Source organism: Ursus arctos, unplaced genomic scaffold, assembly GCF_023065955.2.
Source record: "Ursus arctos isolate Adak ecotype North America unplaced genomic scaffold, UrsArc2.0 scaffold_24, whole genome shotgun sequence".
In the NCBI taxonomy this organism is placed as follows: domain Eukaryota; kingdom Metazoa; phylum Chordata; class Mammalia; order Carnivora; family Ursidae; genus Ursus; species Ursus arctos.
Genome location: NW_026622919.1, coordinates 43,723,045 through 43,750,004, shown reverse-complemented (window position 1 = coordinate 43,750,004; position 26,960 = coordinate 43,723,045). Strand labels below are relative to the sequence as shown.

The 26,960-nt window shown below is 40.2% G+C and overlaps 1 protein-coding gene across 6 annotated transcripts in view; it reads right to left on the bottom strand.

Annotated features, from left to right (window-relative positions):
- Positions 1-26,960, bottom strand: part of RPA1 (replication protein A1) — a 63,882-nt gene that overhangs the window by 8,681 nt on the left and 28,241 nt on the right. For 3 of the 6 annotated variants that reach the window (XM_026517852.4, XM_044390716.3, XM_044390717.3), the window contains 10 exons: positions 26,856-26,944; positions 12,472-12,564; positions 9,936-10,068; positions 8,694-8,796; positions 6,250-6,318; positions 5,907-6,099; positions 5,609-5,748; positions 5,049-5,197; positions 2,533-2,665; positions 313-489 (listed from right to left, as the gene is read on the bottom strand). In XM_026517852.4, coding sequence (XP_026373637.1) covers positions 313-489; positions 2,533-2,665; positions 5,049-5,197; positions 5,609-5,748; positions 5,907-6,099; positions 6,250-6,318; positions 8,694-8,796; positions 9,936-10,068; positions 12,472-12,564; positions 26,856-26,944 — 1,279 coding nt within the window. The remainder of the gene's footprint in view (positions 1-312; positions 490-2,532; positions 2,666-5,048; positions 5,198-5,608; positions 5,749-5,906; positions 6,100-6,249; positions 6,319-8,693; positions 8,797-9,935; positions 10,069-12,471; positions 12,565-26,855; positions 26,945-26,960) is intronic. The other 3 variants (XM_048223219.2, XM_044390718.3, XM_048223216.2) reach the window with 1 other exon arrangement.

Here is a 26,960-nt window from a genome sequence, read left to right as displayed (position 1 = left end):
ATTGGCGGTATAAGTATAATTACTGCTCTCCAGAAATGCCATTTCAAATTAATTTATCCTCCTAACAGTTAGCAGGAGAGTGTCACCCATGCTGCAACTGTACTACACACAGCAACCGAAATCAGCTGGGTATCTAAACGCAACTTTCTGGTATGAAAACAAGCTTTTAGTACGAGAACAGACCCTATAGCACTCACGCATCTGCAGGCTTCCTACCACAAGCAATCTTACTTTTGCTGTTGTCTCTACAGGACCTGGCATTTGGTAGGGACTCGAGGACCACAGCACTTCCCATCTACCCATTCTACTTACTGACAGGATCATGCGGTACTTGAAGTTGGGAAATTCACTGTCGCACTTCTCACAGCGGTATAATCCATTCTGTTGGTCAATCACTTTCTTATTGCAGTCCTGAGTTGGGCAGGCCTGATACATACAGTTCTCTTTGCGAAGATAGACTACTGTCGCCACAGAGCTAAAATAGTCGGCCTTCGGGAGGAAAGAGTGACATGAGACCTAGAACACATTCGTTCCTCCCGTTCCTCTGACTCTCCAAAGGTAACAGATGGAGGAAATACAGGGGAATGCGGGCGAACCTAGTGTCGCTATGTCCAACCATCCTCCCGCAGGAAAAACAACAGCAGTGACTTCCGGGGCCTACATTCACCTTCATCCTTCTCTAGGCCACGGTGGCAAACTTTGTAGAAAGCCAGACTGGACATATTTTAGGCTTTGGAGCCATCCAGTCACCGGCTCTGTCGCAGCTGCTCTCTCTGCGGCTGCGGTGCGGGAGCAGCCCCACACGACGTGCGCATGCACACACGCAGCTGTGTGCCAACTCTGGTCTGAGGCGACTCGGGGAGATCACGGAGAAGTCAATGTAGCAAGGACTAAGTCATGTGCTCTGGCTTTCCATTGTCCCTATTTGTTTTGCTTTTTAACTCTCACAGAGAGGATACAGAGTGAATAATTTTGGGGGGTGAACAGCTCCCTCTGCGTGTACTCCAAAGTTAGAGCCAGGTCAGCAACCTCTGGGGCTTCCCAATGTCTCAGACCAAAAAAGGCTCTAAGAAAGTAAGGCTCAGGGCGCCTGGCCGGCTCAGTCAGAAGAGCATGCGACTCTTGATCTTGGGGCTGTGTGTCTGAGCCCCACAGTGTGTGTAGAGATTACACCCTAGGAGAAAGTCTCCTAGGAGAATGCCTATTGAGTTTTTCTGTATTTCCAGGTAAGATCCAGACTCAATGCATGACCTTAAAGTTTGGGTGCAAATAGGTGCTCTCCAGGCCTGCTTTCTTTTCTTTTTTAAACATTTATTTACTTATTTTTAAGTAATCTCTACATCCAATGAGGGGCTCGAAATCACAACCCTGAGATCCAAGAATCACACACTCTTCCAGCTGAGCCAGCCAGGTGCCCCCAGGCCTGATTTCTCTTTCTTTTCTTTTTTCTTTTCTTTTTCTCTTTTCTTTTCTTTCCTTCCTTCCTTCTTTCAGATTTTATTTATTTATTTGAGAGAGAAACAGCACAGCAGAGAGAGCAGCAGAGGGAGAGGGAGAAGCAAGCTCCCCACCGAGCAGGGAGCCCAATGCTGGGCTTGATTCCAGGACTCCGCGATCATGACCTGAGCCGAAGGCAGACGCTTAACCGACTGAGCCGCCCTAGCGCCTCGCAGGCCTGATTTCTTAGATCTAAGAAGGAAAGTGGGTGTCAAGAGAACCTGAAGACTAGCTGCTCCCCTGCCAGGACAACATGGATCCGTCTACTGTTAAGTCTCAAGGTGCTGTATGACAGCATCACAAGGTGCCGCCGATGACAACGCTGCATAAGGGAGTGGGGTGAAATGAGACAGTGGGGAGTAAAAACTGTATTATATAATACGGAAATAAGAAAAGTAGGAATTATGTTTTGGGGAGCATAAAGGAGAAATAAATGACTTAAATATTGAACTGCTGGCAGGACACAGGTTTAGGTCAAGACAGCAAGAGCGTCACTACATACAAACATTGAAAGGAAGCCGTAACTAAAGTCAAATACGAGAGCCAACTCCCGCCAGAGAATAGCAGCAGACACTCGGCCCGTGAGAGGTTAGAGTCGTGCAGCCAGCGAAGGCCCGTGTGAACCGCCTGATGTCTGACATGGAGCCTCACTAATGCTCAGTGTTGGCTCTAAACTCAAAACGCATCTTCTTGGTATGTGGGCATTTCGATTTGCAGGAACAATTACCAAAAATAAATACGGACCCGAAATCATTACCGCTTCATTGAGATCCCTCTAAGAATTAAACAACTCTCTAAGTCAGAACTCTTAACATTTTTTTGGCCTCAAGATATGTGAGAGATACAACATGCAGGCACGGCCCCCTCACTCCGGCAGTGCTTCTCAACCGTCACGCCATGCTCTGGTCAGAGCTCCAGTTAAGAACCATAGGTCTGAATGGATGTCTGATAGCTAGGACCAGAAATCAGGTTTGAAAACTCATCCTTTTGCACACTTTATGTGCTTTTGTGAAGAAAGTTAGGAATGTGGGATACCTTGTCACCATGGCCCAGGTTCTCGGATTTAACCTCATATAAAGTTTTCCAGTTGGTGTTGCTCCCTCCTGTTCCTCCACTCTTTAGATCAGAGATGGAAACACCATCTAAGGCTTGTCCTTCCGAGTCAAACCTGAAAAAAAACCCAAAGAACAACAGGCACTTTATATAATTATTGAATATGCTACTTGTTTCTAGATGCCAGATACAGGCTATCCACACCCCCAACGCCCTACTCGTCCAACTTTCATAGGTCATGGTCATGTGGCCTGAAATGAGTATCTTCCTCCTTGTACCTGAAGCCAACTGCAGGAAGGGAATGACCTCTTTTCATCTCAATTGCTTTGATGCCCCCCAGTGGTCAAGAAAGACAGTGCCAAAATACAACCACCTTTTCTTAAATTAGCATCTGGTACATAGTACTTTAGGCTACTGATGCTCATTCTCAATCAACAGCTGCATTTTTATCATTACTGAAATATACCAGCATAGAAAGTGACAGTCCCCACATTACAACATGGTGGCAAAAAAATGTTCCCAGGGTAAAAGATCTTATAAGCCTGGGGCGCCTGGGTGGCTCAGTTGGTTTAAATGTCTGACTTCTAAGCGTCTGACTTCGGCTCAGGTCATAACCTCAGGGTCCTGGCACTGAGCCCTGCCTTGGGCTCCACGTTCAGCAGGGAGTCTGCTTGTCCCTTTCCCTTTGCCCCTCTCCCAGCTTGTGCTCTCTCTCAAATAAATAGAATCATAAAAAGAAAAGATTTTATAAGCCTGATATAGAGTTTAAAGGATTATATAACCCAAAGTAATTTAACAGAAGATATTATCTATTTTCTTGTAGATTATTTCCTTAGTGAGATTTTAACTATGCCAATATCAAAATTAACATTAATTTATGCTACATTATTATTAAAACTGATTATACTTCTTGATCACGTATCAGCTGGTATGAAGGAAAGTGGCTCAGAAACATACTTGTGGCAGGGAAGAGTCAGTATGAGATTAAAAACATGCCAGTCAGTATGAGATTAAAAGGAGGATAACTAAAAGCTAACCACGTACAGAACAGGCTTTTTAAAAAGAGACCATCTAACAGAACGGACGCTGCCCTAAGCTGCAGACAATCGCCTTCACATTCTGTCAGGTAAGTGGCTAAATCCGTCACAGAAGCACAGCAAGGTCCATAAATCTGTTTCACCACTACTAGCTACACCAATTTATGGTTTCAAAAACTCCAAGGAGACATTTGCCACCAAAGACAGCTCATCAAGAATCAACGGAGGAAGGACAGAGGTAGCCCTTCTTACAAAAAAAAAAAAATCCCACGTTGTTATAACCAAGATCTAACATCTCCCACCCTTGCCTAGGTGGGGTGTGCATGGGACTTCTCTTTGATCAATGCCAAGTTATTCTACTCTGGAGACAGCCATGTCTTTTACTGTTGACCAGGATCACTGTTATTGACAAGTAAAATATGAAGACCTTAATGTGGGCATGCAATTAACCTGGGGTTGAGCTCTAGAGCCCGAAAGAAAATCAAGCATAAGGACAAACCAAAGCTGTGGCTATTTCTGGTCAGACTACAAAGAGGCCCTAACTAATGCAATGCCAGCTACCAGGACTGTTACACAGAGATGCGTGTGGACACTCAGGAGGCTGGCTTGAGTGACAAGAACACTCTCGTAGCTGTTTCATGAAATTACTCAACTACTAGTGCTACTAGTGGTTCACATTACACTCAAAATAAAAGTGAGAAGTATGTCATAGGAGCTAATTCTTTAAGTACTAAAACCCTAGGACATAGGTGGAAACTGACACAACTCCCCCGGGACTACAGCTACAGAAATTATTAAAGCTTGAGCTGGTTAAAGTGTTTTCCCAGACCACATCAATTCTTGCATACCGTGTTTCAGTTTGAAGTGCTCCTTAAAGGCAGAGTTTTAACACCCTACAAAGCTATATATAGTGAGGAGATTTTAATAGGCTCTCCTCAGCCCCTGAGTGCTTGGGGAATAACAACAGAATGCCAACAAAAGCCCACTGTTCCCAGCACACTTTATCAGAGTCCAGTGAATGCACACTACAAGATGTGATCAGCACCTACAACTGGACAGAACAAGGACGCACACTCTTCCCCCACCCCACAGAAGCCCACAGCTTTAAACCTAGGAAACAAAGTTGCCTCCGGCTCACAGTCCTTCAGCACACAGTCGTGAGAGCCTGGGCTCCCCTTATTTTGGCAGGATCGAGGTCAGCAGCAGCGCTTCCATTCTGCCTGCCTCCTCTGGAATCTCTGGGTTTGTCATGGGATTACAGGTTTGTCAGTTTAAGGGCTTTAAAGCCATCTTCTCAGAAGGCATAATGCTTCCAAGAAATATAGGAACTGCTCCATTCAGTAACAAAGCCCTCTGCTCTGCAGACAGCTCACATACTGATCATAAGAGCCAAAAGAGCTCGCTCTCCTCACTCAAAGGCCAGGCTCAAACAACCCCTTTGTTTAGCCCCATAAAACCTACCATCCACGAAGCTTATAGGCCTCTGGGATGTCAGGATTCACAATGACCGTGCTTGAAGACAGTACAGAGAGGCTCCGTCCACCAAAATCAGAAACTCTGGCTCCTTTGATAGCCATCACGGGTTGTCTAGAACCATCAAATCTATCAGCCTGAGTAACAACAAAAACACCAAACAAATACAGTGAACAGGTGTCACTAGCAGCAAGAACACACAGAACATTTTTATAGAAAACAAGGAAAAGAGTCAATTGCAGAGTAAATGCAATAAATGGTACATGGAATCTATCCAACATAACCTCACACACCAGAATCTGTTCAAAGATACAGCAAATCTAATCTAGAGTTAAAGGGAAGATCATTTCACCGTGTAAAACTAAGATCACAGCATATTTCACCAAAGTAAATCAAATAAAGAACTTCAGATATTCCCTGGCCAGCTCAATCCTTCTTTAGGAAGGGCCTACATGGCCAATGCTCCACAACTCTAAGAAAAGACAGCCGCCCAGCTCTCTAGTCTCTGCCTCCCGCACACGCTCTGACTGCTCAAGGCAAATACTTACATCTTCTCCCCACAGAGTAGCGGTCACCACTTTCCCTGACATGTCCATCAAATAGATATTTCTCTTAGAAACTTCTCTGTTGTTAGACTTCACTGTGATTTTGGTGGCATCTTCGTAGCTCTTGCAGATCCCAATTATGTCTAAAATACAGGCACAATGTGTTAGCAAAAATGGTCAAGGCACCCATTACAGCATGATCAAAGGTTGAATGGCAAGCGCTTAAGTCTTACACTTCCCTTATTATGTTGCAAACAAAACTAGTTATCACAACTCTCTTTAGTCTCATACACAGACTTACCTATAAGTGAGTCTTTAGGCTTGCTCTCCAGGTCACCAATCCCTGTGAAATCAAACTGAACTGTAGGTAAATGATGACCATCTTCACAGGGCATGACAGAAGTCTCATTATTGAAGGTCATCTCATAGTCATTTTTAACAGCTGTGAACTGTTTGTTAGCAATCTTCAGGATGCCTTTAGAGATATAATAGACCTGCAAAAGAGGCAAGCCACGGACTGTGGGTAGTCTATCAGATTAAACAAGCAACTCCTTACCACCACGCAGCTCTTCAGTGGACGAGAGTCCCCTCACTCCTCCTGGTACCACTCAACGGTTTCGGTTCTCAACGAAACACTACCCTACCTTGTTCATGTCGATAAGGGGAAAGAACTTGTCCACTTGCTCATTGAAAGCAGTAGCTCTGATTTCACCCTGCAGAAGCATGCAACAGCAGGTTAGAATTGTGTTTATCAAGTTTTACCCCTGAAAAAGAGGACACTTTAGTGTCAAAATGACATCTTTAAGGCAGTAACACAAGCACAAACAGGATGTGTGAGAGAGCTACAGACACCCCCAGAAACACACATTTTATAGTCACGAACTCGTTATTCACCACAATGGAACAAGCTAGGTTTAACTGGCTGATCCAGCTACGGTGCTTTAACTTCAAGTTAGAGACCTAAAAAAAAAAGCAAAATAAAAAAAAACCACGAGAAACCTAGTGATTTGAATATTCTGACAACAAAAATAAAAATAAATTGTGAACACTGAGTGACACAAATGAAGCCCACAAGGAAGTCTGATGAGCCAAATGATTCACCAGCTGCCCTCACGCACGTACCAAGCAAGGAATTACATCATATTTCAGAGTCATTGCCAAAATGTTACAATACACCATGTTTTCAAGTTGCCTGTGATTTGATTTTCACTTTTACTTTTCCATCAGTCAAAATACTATAGATGGGGGCGCCTGGCTGGCTCGGTCAGGGGAGCATGCGGCTCTTGATCTCAGGGTTGTAACTTCAAGCCCCCCGTTGGGTGCAGAGATTACTTAAAACAAACAAAAAAAACTACAGATGGATAAGAAACTTAAAGAAAGGGCTAAATTTTAGCCACCTGACAGATTAGACTGATAATCTGGTAAAAAATTGGGTTCTGATATTGATTCTACCATCATACAGTCAATACATTTGGGGTGTTAGTCCATCTTCCAAAAACAAACAACAAAAACAAACCACCTATTTTTTTTTTTTGCCTTCTCAGAAGTTTGAACCAATAGGAAATATGCAGCAGATTGAAAACAATGTGTCAAGTACACATTAGGAATTATACACAAAACTAACAGAGAAACAGCTAACAAGACTGTCAAGATTCCACAACTTGGATTTTTTGTTTCTTCATCATGGTTTTGTTTTGTTTAAGTAAAGCATAGAGTCTACACAAGCAGAATCCATCTCCCACAAAACTGTTCACTTTTCAAGGTGGCTGGTGCATGCTTTCTGCTGTGGCCCAAAGCAACACTTTGCTCATAAGCAGACATCACTTCTCTGGGCTTCAGTTTACCCTGCAAACAGGCCAGACAGTGTGTCTCTGGTTTCTCTTGCTCATGAGGCTGTTCAAACATTAGAAAACTAATTTCTACTGCTACAAATGCTTTCATTTAAAATCAAGGATTTCAGGGGGCGCCTGGGTGGCACAGCGGTTGAGCGTCTGCCTTTGGCTCAGGGCGTGATCCCGGCGTTATGGGATCGAGCCCCACATCAGGCTCCTCCGCTGTGAGCCTGCTTCTTCCTCTCCCACTCCCCCTGCTTGTGTTCCCTCTCTCGCTGGCTGTCTCTATCTCTGTCGAATAAATAAATAAAATCTTTAAAAAAAAAAAAAAATCAAGGATTTCAGGGGCGCCTGACTGGCTCAGTTGATAGAGTATGAGACTCTTTTTTTGTTGTTGTTAAAGATTTTGTTTGTTTTAAGTAAAGCCCACACCCAACAAGGGGCTCGAACTCACAACCCTGAGATCAAGAGTCCCAGGCTCTAGCGGTGCCTGGGTGACTCAGTTGAGTGTCTGATTCTTGGTTTCGACTCAGTTTATGATCTCAGGATCATGATCTCAGGGCTGTGAGACCAAGCCCTGAGTCAGACTCTGCACTCAGTGGGGAGTCTGCTCGAAATTCTCTCCCTCTGCCCCTCCCCACCCACTCATGCACTCCTTCTCTCAAATAAATAGACAAATCTTAAAGAAAAAAAAAAAAAAAAAAAAAAAGAGTCAAGAGAGTTGCACGCTCTACCTACTGGGCCAGCCAGGTGCCCTGAACACGTGACTGTTGATCTCAGGGTCCTCAGGCCAAGCCCCACGTTGGGCACAGAGCCTACTTAAAAAGAATAAATTAAAAAAAAATTTTTTTTAAGTAAATAAAAATAAAATTAAAATAAAATAAAAGGATTTTTTAAAAGACTTTAAACCCTTTGGGGCACCTAGCAAGCTCAGCTGGTTAAGCGTCCGACTCTTGATTTTGGCTCAGGTCACAATCTGAGGGATGAGGGACTGAGCCCCGTGTCGGGCTCCAAGCTGGGCGTGGAGCCTGCTTAAGATTCTCTCTCCTCCTCCCCCAACACAATCCCCTCTAGAAAAAAAAAAAAAGACCTTTAACCCTTTGCCCCAGACAGCATTAAAGATTATAGAAGAGGAAAAACAACAACAACAATCACGTTTATTTTTGGCCTACTACTGTTTTTCATCACATAGGCTTGCACAGAGATGAGCCCTGTTTCTCAGACTACTCCTATTTCCCCACTTGACAAATACTCACACTTTCATCAACTAGTTCTATGGAGAAAAGCTTCCCTTCCCCTCGGGAATTGCTCCAGGTACGGATCTGACTTTTATTGGTAACTCGAGCACAGATAGTCCACCTAAAAGCCAAATAGATTATATTAGTGCTCAGAGTCTTACCTGGGAAAGATCTAAAAGGTTCCCTATCATCTTCCTATAGCCTTCCTTATCTTATGCATATTCCATTTTTCAATGTAAGCTGCATTTTAATCCAGCTAATTAAAACCCCAAGATAACATACAGGTTTGACAGTTTATAGAATAAGCAAGTAGTAAAACATACAAGATGATTTAATACTGACTCATTCTCCTGTCAAATTAGTAAATTTATAAACTCTCTCCCTTCTCCAAAAAGCATCACCAAGGCAACAGTATCCCCTTAATGAAAGGTTCTAAGCTAGAAGATGCAGTAATACCAGCAATTATATTTCGCCACTATTTTCAATTATGGGAACTGATAAAACTGGTGTCAAACTTCTGTCTCCATTCTAACACGCCCTGAATATAAATACAAAATTATGGAACATGGTGTTGGTAAGCCACCAAAAGAAAAACACACTAAAGCAGTATGACCTCAGACAGAGGCCACTAAAAAAAAGGAGGTACAAGATCCAAAACCCAGTCCTGGGGCCCATGCTGAACGCAAGTGTTGGGCACATTAGTTACCTTACTCATTTTCCCTGCACTGCAAAGAACTGAAGAGTATATAAAAACATATCTGAAATAATTCTGAAAAGAGAATTCCCTAATTTTTAACTGTTAAAATTAACTTTTAATGGAAAATATCTGTTCAGGGTGTATTAATGTGGCTATAGAAATAGTACAATTCTCTTAGTCAACTAAATCATAGTAACAATTTTTAGACTAAAAGGCACTTATTTATATCATGAGAAGATGAAATGCCTTCTGAATTACAACAAATATTTATTTTTACTCGTAAGACGATAAATGGATTCTTTAAGCATTGAGTATTTTTCAATTCAAATTCTTTCAAAACAAAACTCCATGGGCTATAGCAGATTGCTTTTCTTGCCATTCTTTTATGGTAAGAGAGTTAAAGTTTGCCACAATTTGTACCGTCCTCCCCCTTTGCAGGAAAAAAAAGAAACTTACTTTATGTATGGTGACTCTGAAGTTCACACAAATAACTCAAGAGCCCGTCATAACCTCTAACACCATATCGTGGGCACCTTCGGAACTTACTCTACGGAATAACTCACTTGGATTGGTAAGGGGTGAGGCTGGCAATGGGTACCACTTTGACCTGTGTTCCTCCAGCACTGTTCGCGAGGCTGGTACCTCCAGCTTTTCCAAATGTCTTTGAGGCACCATAAGTCTTAGATGTAGTGGAACCTTTAAAAACAAACACAAAGGAGGACCATCATTATTCTATGTAAATATCATATAAATTTTATACTAACTCTCAGTGACTGAGGTGTCGCTGGTGAAATTATACAAAATGAGAGGCAAAGTTCTTCCTTTTTAGTAATCAAGAGATGTCAAAACAGGAGGCTAGAAAAGCGACTGAGAATGAAAGCTGGGCAGACAAGTTTTCTACTATATTTGCTAACTGAAGCTCTGACTGAGGTCAAGGTAATAATTGTACTGAGTCCAGACACTGCTCTTTCTGAGGCCCATCCTTCTTAAACTGTCCTTTGAATTAATGCGCAAGATAATGCGTCAGAGAAAGAAAATCGACCAACCTTCTTGACTGTAAAACTGATAGCAAGTCACTAGTTGCATAAGAAAAAAAAGCAAAAGGGAAGGCCAGAAGATAAGGGACATAGTGAATGAACCATCTGAGGTGAAGGATACCTATCACAAATATTTCACCTCAAAACATCCTCAGAAAACTCACAGTGTTCAACAGGTCTACAGGACTGAAAAGTCTAGAATGAAGTCTATGGGACTGGGTTTAGTTGGGACCAAAGGACAAGAATCAGTTTTTGGTTCAAGACAACTAGGCGGCTGGGCACCGGGATCCCTTCTGCTTCTTTATCCAAGCCTGAGCAGCTACCATGTACTTGGAAAGAGAGGGTAACTAAAGCCTGTAAACACATGAGTTCCTTTATACGCAGTTTCTATAAAGTGTCAACCTCCAAATTCAGAAAATACAATTTCGTCCAATTACTTCATATCTTCTCTACCAAAGCATTTCTTTAGGATGGAATTTGGCTGGAAATGTAAATCTACCATTATTCAGCATTTCTTTATTGAGTTTCCACAGCCTGTAAGACACTATTCTAGGTATTTGTAGCACTTAGTAAAAACTATACATAGACTGTCCTGGATCTTAACATTTTCTATTCTAACTGGGGAGTCAAGAGAGAACTACATGCACAACAGTAATAATTGCCTCAAGATTATGCAAGGAAGCACATGACCTTAGAAGAACATATGCATGTGTAGACATACCTAATACTCTCTATAAGATACAGTTATATAACACACACACATGCTTCCCCTCGATACACAGCCAGTCTTTTTTTCTTTGGCCACCCAGTTGATGTGTGTTTGGACAACATTAGCTGAATAAATGTTAACTTAAGCCAAAGATAGGAAAATAGATTGGGAAAATAAATCTGTAGGAGGAGGGAGAAGAATAACACACTATTTGTAGTTCGACTTAAAGAAGTCACTATGAGATTATTTACCATCTTAGATACTAAATCTAGTCCATGACCTCCTTCAACAGTACATAATTTTCTAGTTGCATATAAACAGATCCACTTATGGGGCTTCTGGGTGGTTCAGTCAGTTAAGCGTCTGCCTTCAGCTCAGGTCATGATCCCAGGGTCCTGGGACTCAGCCTTGCATCAGACTCCCTGCTTCTCCCTCACTCTCTCCCCCTGCTCGTGTTCTCTCTCAATCTCGCTCTCTCTCTCTCAAATAAATAAAATCTTTTAAAAAATAAAATAAATAGATTCACTTACAAAGGGAGATAGAAAGCAGACTGACAGATATTGCAAGGTAGATAAAAATATCGAAGACCAATGGGGAAAAAGTCCCATGTCCTGATAGTTTCACAGCAACATCAGTGATGTCTTAACCTTGCTTTTCTTAAAATCTCAGCATTGCTAAATTGATAAATTAATGGTGGAGGGGAGGGGAGGGGAGGAGGTGGTGTATAAGAAGCTGTGCAGAAAAAAGAACCTCTAAAAATAAATCCAACCTCTAAAAATAAATCCAACCAAAATCATCATTTTCAATAGTAGTTCCTAAAGTGAAAGCCAGAAACTAAACAAAATGATTCCATTATAGCCTCTCAGGACCTACTGCAGAGAGAGCTAAAGGAAAAAACGATTCCCCATTCGTAAGACTATGACCACTATAAATGATACCATTTTCACGTTAAGATAAATACCCATGAGAACCCCAAATGGGAAACTTGGAGAGAGACAAGTGGATTCCAAATAGTTAAAAGGCGAGAATTTAAAAGGTATGTAAATTCGCAAAGTCAAGAGAGTGTAAAATGTAAGATGTGAGAAAGTACCAGATAAACTATTATCAACAGAGAACAGTATATCATCCCGATAAAAATAAGCATATTAAGTATCTTTAAGAGATCTTTAAAGATCTATCTTTAATGATTTGTTCAATCATACACTTTACAGTAAGAACTGGACTTCTCCTTTCCAAGAAGCAATGATCATGAACGACATTTTGAAAATTCTCTTTAGTCCCAGATTACATTTCAAAACATGATTCAGAAGCCTGATCTGTATAATTAGCACATGTCCTTCTGTGGCCGTTTACCCATTGCTGAGCTCCCATTCTGCTGCTGGGGCTTGCTGGCTGGTGCACTGGCCGCTGAGACGGGGGAAGGAACTACCTGCTGCTGCCCATGTCCTGAGGATCAAAAGAAAGACAATTTTGTGCAAATAATGCAGGTTAAAAGACTTAAACTCAAGTAGAAGAAATACTCTGAGAAAGTGTAAATTTTTTATTTTGTCAAAGACTCTCGTGGGTCGGAATTCATGCTGGGGTATTCAACTGCACGCAGTCAATGTGCTAGGGGTTTGCTTCTGTTTTCATTATATAAAAGGTTGGCTCCATTTACCTTTCACCTGCTTATAATTGATAGCTTTCAGTTTTAATGAGGTTCTCCCCTAAAGCCTTGCCCATTTCTCCTGCATGAACCTGAAGTAAAGTCACTGGGCTGAATCTGTGACTTTACCACTATTTCCATAGCAACAAATCGATGTCATCAACAGAACTGTGTTCACGGCAGGATCTATCAGAAGAAAAAGCTGGGTGGTAAGAAAAACCTAAAAGCAGTTCAATTGTCTCTGAAGTGCTCCTGCTTCAAAGGAAAAGGAGACATTCAGAAAGGATTCTACCCTTTCCCTCCCAAACAAAGCAACCTTATTTCGCAACTGACAGCTAGTGGAAAATAAGAGTTGAAAGAGCCTTAGGTACCGTGAAGTGCTAGTGAACTGTCACAGCAGGGAGAGATGAAATGGAGTTCAGAAGCAGGTGTGTCAAGGAAACAGGAAGATTAAAAGGAAAGGAGGGGAAAAGAACATGTCTCTCAAGCAGAAAATAAGAAATGCCATACCACGAGACTATGTATTTGCCCCTCACCCTTTCTACAAATGTTTGAGTTGGAAGAATGTTAAAATTGCAAAATACACCTAATTAAAAAAAGAACAGATTTACTGAATTTGATTTTGCCTTTGTGAGGGGCACTAAAAGTCAACCTAATCTAGGCGGATCACCAAGAATGCCTGCAGCACACAAGTACAGCTCAAAAAGATTTCCTAGAAAGTCCTACAAACAAAAACGGTAAGCACACCGCTGAAAAGGCTCTTTGCCTACCACCTTGTCTCTGCCTTCTCCAATCACGAGGCTTATTCCTGCTGGGCTTCCCAAGGCCCTCACTCAAATGGGCCTATTATACACCGACTTCATTTCCTTCTGCCAATATTTCTCTTAACTAATACAACAAAATGAGAATTAACCGTGCTATTAGAGTAAAATAAATTTAGCATAAAATTAAGAAGCTTAAAACAGAATTGCTTATTCTTTAGTTCTTCCTATGGGGAGAAAAATTAGGACCTTAATTTTATTTTCTTTAATCCCCAATTTCACCCATCCCCCTTCCCACCTCCCTTCTGGTCACCATCAGTTTGTTCTCTAGAGTTAAGAGTCTGTTTCTTGGCTTCTCTCTTTTTCCTTTGTTCATTTGTTTTCTTTCTTAAATTTCACATATGAATGAAGTCATATGGTATTTGTCTTTCTCTGATCATTTATTTCACTTAGCATAATACTCTCCAGTTCCATCCGTGTTGTTGCAAACGGCAAGATTTCAATTTTTCTTTATGGCTGAATAATACTACATTGCATATATGTACCATATCTTCCTTACCCACTCATCTATCAATGGACACTTGGACTGCTTCTATAATTTGCTTCTATAATTCTATTGTAAATAATGCTGCAATAAACATGGGGTACAATTCTTTTGAATTCAAGTTTTTGTATTTTTTGGTTTATTTTATTTTTTTTTAGATTTTTTAAATTTATTTATTTGACAGAGATAGAGACAGCCAGCGAGAGAGGGAACACAAGCAGGGGGAGTGGGAGAGGAAGAAGCAGGCTCCCAGCGGAGGAGCCTGACGTGGGGATCGATCCCGTAACGCCGGGATCACGCCCTGAGCCGAAGGCAGACGCTTAACCGCTGTGCCACCCAGGCGCCCCTGTATTTTTTGGTTTAAATACCCAGTAATGCTATTACTGGATCCTAAGGTTGTCCTATTTTTAACTTTTTGAGGAACCTCCATACTGTTTTCCACAGTGGCTGCAGCAGTTTGCATTCCCACCTACAGGGTAACCTCACCAACACTTGTTATTTCATGTGTTGTTGGTTTTAGCCATTCTGAAAGGTGTGAGGTGATATCTCATTGTAGTTTTGAGTTGCATTTCCCTGATGATGAGCAATCTTTCATTGTGTCTGTTGGCCATTTGTATATCTTCTTTAGAGATACGTCTGTTCATATCTTCTGCCCATTTTTTAACTGGGTTATTTGTTTTTTGGGTATTGAATTATATGTATTAGTTCTTTATATATTTTGGATGCTAAGCCTTTATTAGATATGTCAGTTGCAAATATCTTCTCCCATTCTGTAGGCTGCCTTTATAGTTTTGTTGACTGTTTCCTCTACTGTGCATAAGCTTTTTATTTTCATGTAATCCCAGTAGTTTATTTTTGCTTTTCTTTCCCTTGCCTCAGGAGACATATCTAGAAAGATGTTGCTACGGCCAATGTCAAAGAAATTACTACCTATGCTCTTTTCTAGGATTTTTATGGTTTCAAGTCTCACATTTAGATTTTTAATCAATTTGGAGTTTACTTTTGTGTATGCTGTAAGAAAGTAGTCCAGTTTCATTCTGTTGCATGGAGCTGTCCAGCTTCCCCAACTCCATTTGTTGAAGAGACTTTTTCCCATTGTATATTCTTTCCTTCTTTGTTAAAGATTAATTGATCATATAACTGTGGGTTTATTCCTGGGTTTTCTACCTGTTCCATTGATCTATGTGTCTATTTTTGTACCAGTACCGTACTTCTTTGATTACTATGATTTGTAATACAACTTGAAGTCTGGAATTGTGATACTTCCAGGTTTGTCTTTCTTTTCAAGACTGCTCTAGCTATTCAGGGTCTTTTGTAAACATTCCATACAAATTTTAGGATTATCTGTTCTAGCTCTATGAAAAATGCTGTTGGTTTTGTTTTTTTAAGATTTATTTATTTGAGAGAGAGAGAGCAAGGACACGCACGGGCAGGAGGGACAGAGGGAGAGGGAGAAGGAATCCCAAGCAGATTCCACACTAAGTGTGGAGCCCAGTGCGGGGCTCGGTCCCAGGACCCCAGGATCATGACCTGAGCTGAAGGCAGATGCTTAACGACTGAGCCACCCAGGCGCCCCAATGCTAATCTTCTGTTTTGTGCCACCTGCAAATGAAACCATTTCAGTAAGATGAATCAAGATCATAATTCTTAGACTCTTTTGCTTTATGCTAGCTTCCTATTACTGTCTCTGAACCAGGGGGAAATAAGACATTTAAAAATGGACTCTAGGGGCACCTGGGTGGCTCAGTCAGTTGAGTGTATGACTCTTGGTTTCAGCTAGGGTCATGATCTCAGATTGATGAGATGGAGTCCTGCATCAGGGAGCCCAATGTGGGGCTTGATCTCAGGACTCTGAGATCATGACCCAAGCCAAAGGCAGCTGCTTAACCAACTGAGCCACCCAGGAGCCCCTACATACTTTAAAAAAATTTTTTTAAAGATTTTATTTATTTATTTGTCAGAGAGAGAGCGAGATCTAGACAGTACGAGCACAAGCAGGGGGAGTAGCAGGCAGAGGGAGAAGCAGGCTCCCCGCTGAGCAAGGAGCCCAATGCAGGACTCAACCCCAGGACCCTGGGATCATGACCCAAGCCAAAGGCAGACACTTAACTGCTTACTGACGGACCCACCCAGGTGTCCCTATATTTTTAATTTTTTTAAAAGTAATCTCTACACCCCAATATGGGGATCGAGCTCACAACCCTGAGATCAAGAGTGGCATGCTCCACTGACTGAGCCAGACTCACTTACCATTATACCGATAGCAGAAATGATAGGTGTGAATGCAGGTGACTTGAGGAGCTGGAGTCTTTTTTTTTTTTTAAGATTTATTTATTTATTTGAAAGAAAGAGCTCGATGGGAGGCAGGGGGAGGGGCAGAAGGAGAAGGGAAGCAGACTCCCCACTGAGGTTCTCCCTGCTTGTGCTCGCTTGCTTATGCGCATTCTCTCTCAAATAAATAAAATCTTAAAAAAAAACCACACACACACACACACACACATAAAATGGTAAGTGAGCCACCAGCTGAGAACAATTAGCTAACAGATACGGAGTATACAGAGTAACAAAAACTCAATTTCTACCAGCAAGTACTTCTTAACAAAAACTACAAAAACTACAAACAAAAAAAAAATCAACCCAATAATTAAAAATTCCCATTGGCAGAAAATGATCAGAATCAGGCTGAAAAAAATTCCAACACCTTTCAATAATGAATAATACTTATAACTAAATATTGCATGAGAAATTTAAGTCTAAGTAAAATATTGTTGGAAATAGTGTAGGTACACAGCAATGATATATATACTGACAAAAATATATAGTGGTAGGGGCACCTGGGTGGCTCAGTCATTAAGCGTCTGCCTTTGGTTCAGGTCATGATCCCAGGGTCTTGGCTTTGAGTCCCTGCTCAGCAGGAAGCCTGCTTCTCCCTCTCCCCCTCTGCTTATGTTCCCTCTCTCACTGTCTTTCTCTGTCAAATAAATAAAATCTTAAAAAAAAGGTATATATATATATACATATACACACACACATACATACATAGTGGTAGATATGGGAGTTTAAAATCAACCAATCCAATATTATATGAAACATGAAATGTGTTTGAAGTTTTATTTCTCACATTTGGAAAATTCTGTCAGTATCTGTATTTAATGTCGTACTAGTGCTAAACAATTTCAGTGCACATTTTGGAATTCCTCTGCTTATTTCCCGGCTGGGTTTAGTCAATTAATTTTACCACTCACCTGATATGTCACAGGTTCTGGGTTAAGTGCTGGGAGGATACAAATCTAACTTTACTTCTCTCCTCACTAATAACAGTTTCCTTGCCTTCACGATAGACAATTAGAAACCATTTCTGTGAAATACACCATAAGGTAATAGCCACTGTAACAAAGCTATTTCCATGATGGCCCAAGTAACAAAGTGTTATTGATCTGGTTACAATGAAATTCAATAGCAAATAATCCTGAACAGCAAAATCTTCTCTCATCCCTCTGCACTTTAACAGATCCTGAAGAAAGGGAAGAGCAAGTGGAATGGAGTATTGAGACAAAGGAGTTTTTTCCCTAGTGCTATAGTTCTGACCTCAAGGGATAATTACCTTTCAACCCTTTCAACTCCATCTTTATCTCAAATACTTTTGCACCTGAAACACAAAATGTCCAAAGCAACCACTCAATCAAATACAACATAAAAAACATCAGGATTGTGGCTAAAGGTGATAAAGTTGAGCACAATCATCTCTCCCTCAACCTTACTGCATCCAAAGATTTCAGAGATGCTAACCACTGCTTTGTCCTGAAAGCTTAACCAATGTGCCTCTTTTAACAAAAATTTACTACTGCAAAACAAATGTAATATTCCAATTTAAGATTTTAGAACTTTACCTAAATAGGCTCCAGCTTTTCCTGTCCAATTTAAGCACCAAATTACTATGTTTTGTGTAGGAAGACATTAAAATCTAAAAGGTTCCATTTCTGGAGGAAGAACGATGACCAAGTCTTCCCACTTCTAAAACTCATATAGAGCAATAAGAATGAATATCCACTCTATACACAAACATCCCACATACAGACTACACCTTCAGTGAATTGAGGGGGGGGCAGAGAAAACCCACAAATTCCAAATGAAGTGAAAAGTGAAGCTCAAAACACGACAAACCAAGAAACCAACTGTAAGACAGAAGTGACATAGGTGATCTAAATATAAAAACGAAACCATGTAAGTGCTAGAATAAAAATGGGTGAACGCCCTAATAACTTTAGAGCCTTCATAACTCGGGAGACGAAGGACTAATGTCCCTACTCCTTTTTTTTTTTTTTTTTAAGATTTTATTTATTTGACAGAGAGAGAGACAGCCAGGGAGAGATGGAACACCAGCACGGGGTGTGGGAGAGGAAGAAGCAGGCTCCCAGCAGAGCAGGGAGCCCGAAGTAGGGCTTGATCCCAGAACCCCGGGATCACGCCCTGAGCTGAAGGCAGACGCTTAACGACTGAGCCACCCAGGCGCCCCTATCTCTAACATTCTGTGAGTGTGCTGACTACCATGTGAGAGTTCAGGTGTGACCTTCTCACACTTTCCTTTCCATTGACTCCACTGAGGTGATGACTAGAACTGAGTCCCAGATAGGAATACGAAGACAGGATGCAGTTTGCTTCTAGCACAAAAATTATTGGGACCAAATCTATTTATTCTTAGGCAAAAACCTAATAATTTTTTATTAATGATAAACTAAAGAATTATGTTTGGTAAATTTAAATTAAGATGGTGAATTAGTATCCTTCAGTAGAAACCACCTAAGTGCTTTTATTAGGAGCAACAGAATTTAATTTTAACTGGAACCTTTATCTAAGTCAACAAAACCCAAAACCACCTATTTAATTTCCTACTGTGAAATCAACTGGGAAAGAAAGAGAGATACATAGTGGAAAACTTTAAGTGAGTGAAGTCATATACACAACTTTTGGCATCTTAATACTGAACAGCTGAAAAGTCATTTTTAATTTTTTAGATGTCATGTTTATAATTAAAATAGCTAACATAAGTTATTAATTTAATAAATTATATAGACTCTTAAATTATTCAATACATTTCCTTAAACATATGTATTTCTCATAAATTGTGTCAGAAATTATTTTCCAAATATCCATTGACTGACCATTATCTCTTCAGATTTAGTTAAAAAATTAACAGATAATGAAAAACAAATAATCCAATTAAAAAATGGGCAGAAGACATGAACAGACATTTTCCCAAAGACATACAGATGGCAAACAGACATGAAAGGATATTCAACATCACTCATCATTCAGGAAATGCAAATCATAACTACAACTATAATGAGATATCACCTCACACCTGTCAGAATGGCTAAAATCAAAAACACAAGAAACAACGAGTGTCGGCGAGAATGTGGAGAAAAAGGAACTCTCGTGCACCGTTGGTGGGAATGCAAACTGGTGCAGCCACTCTGGAAAACAGTATGGAGGTTCCTGAAGAAGTTAACTACCAGGACACACACAGGGAAAGGAGAGCTGGGAGGTGACCAAAGCCACATAATGTCAGTCGTTTGTTCATCTGCCCATGCCAAATGGATCGTGTGTGTGTGTGTGTGTGTGTGTGTGTGTGTGTGTGTGTGTGGGGAAGGTGACTGGAACAGCAAGGCAAAAAACAGCTAAAGTGAGAGTGACCAGGCTTATTTTGGATCCCTATTTACTAAAGTATTTTAATAAGTGAAAAGCCTACTTCGTTCATGATGGAGACTCAAAGGGTGGAGAAGATATTTAAGAAATAATGGCCAAAAATCTTCAAAATTTGAGAAAACTATACACGCAGATTCAAGAAGCTCAATGAACATCAAGACAAAAGACACAAAATTACACCAACGTACATCACAATCAAATTGCTCAAAACTAATGACACAAAATTGTAAAGTGGTCAGAGAAAAAGTCATGTTAAGAACAAAGAACAAAAATAGGGATGATCACAGATTCTCTTGGGGTAACATACAAACAAGAGGACATCTTCAAAATACACAGAAAGAAAAAAACTATCTAGGAGCGCCTGGGAGGCTCAGTCGGTTAAGCGGCCAGTTAAGCACCAACTTTTGATTTCAACTCAGGTCATGATCTCAGGGTCCTGGGAATGAGCCCTGCATTGGGCTCCGCAGTCAGCGGGGAGTCTGCTTCAGGATTCTCTCTCCCTCTGCCCCTCCCCCTCTCTAAAATAAACAAACAAATCTTAAAACAAACAAAAAAGAAAGAAAGAAAGAAAGAGAAACTATCTACTTGGAATTCTATGGCTAGCAAAAATGTCTTTCAGAGTCAAAGGCAAAATATTTTTCAGACCTACAAAATCTGAAAGAAATCATCACTTGCAGATCTCCACTACAAGAAACACTAAATAACAGTGAAAAATATCAATCTAGACAAAGGAATAAAGAGCACCAGAAATGGCAACTACATAAGTAAATATGTAAGATATTATTAAGTAGATCTCTTTAAAAGATAATTATTTAAACAAAAATAATAACAATGTACCAAGAGGCTTATAACATAGGTAAGATGTGTGACAACCATAGTACAAAGCCTGGGAGGGGAGAAAAAGAAGTAAGATTCTTACACTTTAAGCGAAGTGGTGTAGCATCAAAGGCAGACCCTGATAAGTTAAAGTGCATACTGTAAACCTTAAACCAACTACTAGGAATAGCAAAATACAGGCAATAGTTACTAAGTCCACAAAGGAGATAAAAAGAATCACAAAAAATATTCAACCCAAAAGAAGGCAGAAAGGAAAAGTGGGGGGGGGGGGGGGCGGGAACCCCAGATGGGACAAATAAAAAACAAATAGTAAGATGACAGACTTAAACCTAACCATATCAATAACTATATTAAATGTAAATGGTCTAAATACCCCAGTTAAAAGGTAGAAATTATCAAAGTGGATAAAAGAGCAAGACCCATCTATATACTCCTTACGAGAAATACACAGTTAATATAAAGATGTAAATAGGTGAAAAATAAATGATGAAAAAAGATATACCAAGCTAAACTAATTAAAATGAAGTGGTTATATATATATTTTTTCAAACTTGATTCTCTAGGATTTTTATTATCAAAAACGAAGTGGTTACATTAATAGCAGACAAAGATTTCAAAGCATAGAATTTTGTCAATGATAAAGTCATTTCATAATGATAAAGAAGTCAGTTCATAAAGAGAACATACCAATACTAAATGTTTAATGCACTTACTAACACAGCTTCAGAATACATGAAGCACAACCTAATACAACCTCAGGGAAAAATAGAGAAATCCACAATTACAGTCAGAGATTTCAAAACCCTTCTCAATAACTGATAGAACAAGTCAACAGAAAATCAGTACTTGAACAACTACTATCAACCAACTTGACCTAACTGACATTTATTTATTTTATAGGACACTGTACCCAACAACAGAAAACACATTCTTCTCAAGTACATACAAAATCTACCACGAGAGATCACAACTTGGGACAATAAAATAACAGGATTCAGGTCACATAACATATGGAATTTATCCACATTCGAACTAAATTATATATCAATAACAGAAATATCTCTGGAAAATGTCTAAATATTTGAAACCAAATACACGTCAAAGTAATATAATGTCAAAGAAGAAATTAAAACAGACTAAAACTTGCAACACCAGAACTTGCTTGATGCTGTTAAAGCAGTGCTTAGGGGTAAATTTTTAACACTAAACACCTCTAATTTTAGAAAAGAAGAAAGGTCTCAAGTCAATGAACCCAGCATTCACCTAAAGAAATGGAGAGAAAGAACACAGTAAGCTCAAGGTAAAGAGAGGAAAGGAAACATTACAGATCAAGGGATAAATCAGTATAGAAAATATAAAAAAAGGGAAAAAAATCAATGAAACCAAAAGCTGGTTCTCTGAAAAGATCAGTAAGACTGATAAACTATCTAGCTAGACTGATCAAGGAAAAAAAAAAAAGAACACAAATTATCAGTATCAGGTAAGAGAGTGACATCACCACAGATTCTACAGACACTAGAAGGCTAATAAGGGACTACTGCATTTATATTATTCAATATGATAATTTCTGCCACTTAATTGGGGTTTTACTTTTATTTATTTACTTTTTAAAGATTTTATTTTTAAGTAATCTCTACACCCAATGCAGGGCTTGAATTTACAAACCTGAGATCAAGAGTCACACATTCTACCAACTGAGCCAGCCAGGCACCTCTAGACTGTTTACTTTTATGCAGGCCAATAAATCCAACAACTTAAGTGACATGGTCAAATTCCTTAAAACACAATCTACTACAGCTCATTCAAAAACAAATAGATTATCTGGATAACCCTATATATATCTGTTAAAGAAACTGCATTTGTAGTTTAAAACCTTTCTTAAAAAAATATATCAGCCCCAGATAGCTTCACTGGTAAACTCTACTAAACATTTTAAGTAAGAAGTAATAATTACTTCTTTCTAAAGAAGTAATTTAAATAATTAGTAATAATTCTAGGGACTGGGCGGCTTTGGTTAAGAGTCTGCCTTCGGCTCAGGTCATAATCCCAGGGTCCCGGGGTTGCGCCCCACATCGGGCTCCCTGCTCAGCAGAGAATCTGCTTCTTCTTCCCTCTGCCGCTCCCCCTGCCTGTGCTCTCTCTCTGACAAATAAATAAAATCTTAAAAAAAAAAAAAAAAGAAGTAATAATTCTACATAAACTATTTTAGAAAATTTAAGAGGGAACACTTTCTAACTCATTCTATGAGGACAGGATTACTATGACACCAAATTAGACGAAAGTATGATAAGAAAATTAGAGACCGGGGGTGCCCAGGTGGCTCAGTCGGTTAAGCGTCTGCCTTCGGCTCAGGTCATGATCCCATCATGACCAGGGTCCTGGGATCGAGCCTAGCATAGGGCTCCCTGCTCCACAGGAAGCCTGCTTCTCCCTCTCCCTCTCCCTCTGCCTGCTGCTCCCCCTGCTTGTGCTCTCTCCTTCTGCCTGTCAAATAAAAAAATAAAATCTTAAAAAAAAAAAAAAAGAAGAAAATTAGAGACCTATATCCCTCATAATATAGATGTAAAAATTTTAAACAAAATCAAATCAAATTTGTTTGTTAAATCAAGAGAATTCGGCAAATGAACTCCAACAATATATAAAAAGTAATAAATAGATCATGATGATATAACTTACCCCAGAAGCCACAAATTGGTTCAGCATTCAAAAACCACTGAATGTAACTCACCATATTAACCAATAAAAAAAGAAAACCCGTATGATCATCAAGAGACACAAAAAAAACATTTGACAAAATTCACCATCTATTCCTGATAAAAACCCTCAGCAAACTAGGAACTGAAAATAAACTTCTTCATATTGATAAGAAGAATCTATGAAAAACCCACAGCTAACAAACTACTTAATGGAAAAAGACAATGTTATCTTCCTAAAACCAGGAACAAAACAAAAATGACCAATAAAGCTAAATATTTCTTGTTATGTATTGGCCATTTGTCTTTTCCACAGTGAACACTCTCTTCTCATCTAATGCCTGATGCCTGCTTTCCTACTGGAGTATTTTTCCTTGGAAAAAATAAATTTCAACAGCAATAATAAAAAGTACAAAAAATAATTTTCTCTTATAAAAAAATTCAGTAAATATTAAAGATACTAATCTTTTGTCAGTCCCATCTTTTTTTTTTTTTTTTTTAAGTAAATTCTACCCCCAGTGTGGGGCTCAAACTCACCACCCTGAGGATCCAGTCAGATGCTCTACTGACTGAGCCAACCAGGAGCCCCTGTCAGTCCTATCTTTTGTACTATTTTATCCTAGTTTAAGCTCACATACCTTTTACCCCAATCCATATGTAGCCCCATTCTCTTTATTTCTGATGGTTTCTTTCGTTCTCTCTCTCCCTCCCTCCCTCTCTCTCTCTCTCTCTCTTTCTTTCTTTTCTTCATTCATTCATTCATTCATTTGAGAGACAGCACAAGCAGGCGGAGGGGCAGGGGGAGAGGGACAAGCAAACTCCCTGCTGAGTGGGGAGCCTGATGTATGGCTCGATCCCAGGAACCTGAGATCATGACCTGAATCGAAGTCAGATGCTTAACCGACTGAGCCACCCAGGCGCTGCCTCATTTTCTAACTTTAAAAAAAAAATCTGGAAATTATTTTGAACAGTGAGGCTCTAATTTTTTTAATTTTTTTTTTTTTAAAGTAGGCTCTACACCTAACCATGGGGCTCGAACTCAAGACCACAAGATCAAGAGGCTCTATTAGAGTCTCTACTCAATGCTCTACTGAGAGCCAGCCAGGTACCCCTTTTAATTTTTATTTATTTATTTTTTAATTTTATTTTTATTAGACTTGGTGGGGGGCAGATAAGCCATCTCCTTTAATAGGGTCAATGATTTGATGATTCTTTGCCTTTTTCTAGAACTATAATTGTCTCTCATTTAAAGTAACTAAACTGTTCTCGTTTCACTGTGCTTTTCTGTATATTTTCACAAGAAAATAAAACTCATTATCAACAGACAATCACTGTTGAGATGGCGGGGTAGGAAGTACCAGGAATGTATCTCTTAACCTAGACTATAATTGCACTGGCAGCACCTGTCTGATGTAACTATTTTGGAATTTGGGAGTCTACTGAAGTCTCTCAACTTCCAGGAGAAGACCTGGATGGTAAACTGTGGTCAATTTCAGCTCTTAGCACAGTAGCAACTACCCACCCCTGGACTGTCAGCTAGGTGGCAGGCTGCAGTGCACCTGTTCCTAGAGCAGCCTGCACACTGGGGAAATGAGGTGGGCAAAAAGGACCCTGTCCTCCAAATACTGGGGATCTGTGCTCCGAAAGCTGCTTTTGATCACAGAGGTGCAAAAGAAGAGGCAGGTGGCCACTGTTGTTGCACTTTATTTAACAAAAATATAAAATAAATAAAAATAAAAGTTAGGCACCAGGGACATAACAAAAAATAAACGAATACAGTATCCACCTTCATGGAGATTACTCAGGGCCTGGCAATAAACACAGAAACTATTCTTAAGACTATTGGTGTGTTGAGTGCTATCAAAAGAGTACATATCATATGCTTTACATTTTTTATTTTATTAGTTTTTAAAGATTTTACTTTTAAGTAATCTCTACACCCAATGTGGGGCTCAAACTCATAACCTCGAGACCAAGAGCTGCGTGTTCTACTGACTGAGCCAGCCAGGTGCTCCTTGCTTTACATTTTTAAAAAACAAAAATAAATAAATAAACACATACATACATACAAAAATGTGCATTTAAGAAAGCATATTAATCATTCATATTACTTCTATATATTTGCTTTCTTTCAAGTTTTATTTAAGTAATCTCTACACCCAATGTGGGACTCAAACTCACGACCCCAAGATCAAAAGTCACACACTCTTACGTCTGAGCCAGCCAGATGCCCCTATGTATTTATTTTTAATCTATTGTAAGTGAGATATTTTTCTATTACATTCTCTGATTTTTCCTCCTTTCCTAATGCGAGCCTGTGATATTGTGATACCGTAAGTATTTTTTTGCCTTCATCCGTGGTTCCTGGCACAGAGCTCTTAAAACCCTTATAATTTCCTAAGTGATAAGAGGAATAAGGGCAACTTATTTATAGGAAGCCCACTTCAACCACATCTGAGTGTCAGTGAGGTGACTACTGGAAAGCCCCTAAGGATGGTGATGGTTGTCAGGGGAACCAACCATGTGATTAGAATTGGAACTTTTAGCACCCACCCCCATACCTCTGAGGAGAGAAGAGGGATTGGAGGCTGAACCAATCACCAAAGACCAATGATTATTAAATCAAACCTAATTAAGGAGGCCTCTATAAAACCCCAAAAGGATGGGGTTTGGGAGCTTCTGTTGGTGAAGATATGGAAGTGCTGGGAGGACAGTGCATGCCAAGAGAGTACAGAAAGTCTGCACCCCTTCCCACACACCTTGCCCAGTGCACCTCTTCCACCTGGCTGTTCCCTCAGTTCTGTGAGCCACTGTACCTCATTAATCTAATCGAACCTGGGGACGGGGTTGTGGGAACCTCCAATTCACAGCCAGTTGGTCAGAAGTGCAAGTAACTACCTAGGACTTTTTTTTTTTTTAAGATTTATTTTTTTATTTTTTTATTTGACAGAGAGAGAGACAGCCAGAGAGAGAGGGAACACAAGCAGGGGGAGTAGGAGAGGAAGAAGCAGGCTCCCAGCGGAGGAGCCTGATGTGGAGCTCGATCCCATAACGCCAGGATCACGCCCTGAGCCGAAGGCAGACGCCCAACGACTGAGCCACCCAGGCGTCCCTTCTACCTAGGACTTTTGACTGGCATCTGAACTGGGGTTTGGAGGTGGCAGAGGGGTACGGAGGCAGGCTCGTGGGACCCAGTCTTTACCTGAGGATAGACAGTATCAGAACTAAACTGAATCATAGGACAACCAGCCGGTGTCCATGAAGAATTAGAGAATTGCTCAGTGTAGGACAAACCCCACACTTCTGGTGACAGACAAGCCAAAAGTATGAAAGAAGTTGTATGCAGAGAAAAACAGAGGAGAGGGTTTTCCTTTGGAGTCCTACCATCATTTCTTTAGGGCTGAAAACCCTGAAAGATTAACCTGGTTCCTAAACCCCCAAATCACTAGTTTTAGTAAGACCAACAAATCAAGCTGAACCCAAACAGCAGAATTCTGGATCTATAAAGAGGTATTCAATTGAGAGCTACAACCTATAAAAAAGCATTTTACCTTCATTATAGGGCACGGGATTGCCAATCTTTAATCCAACTGCTTCAGCTGATCTCAAAATGTCTAGCTCCATCAAAATAACTACTCTCCTATGAAGGCAAAGGA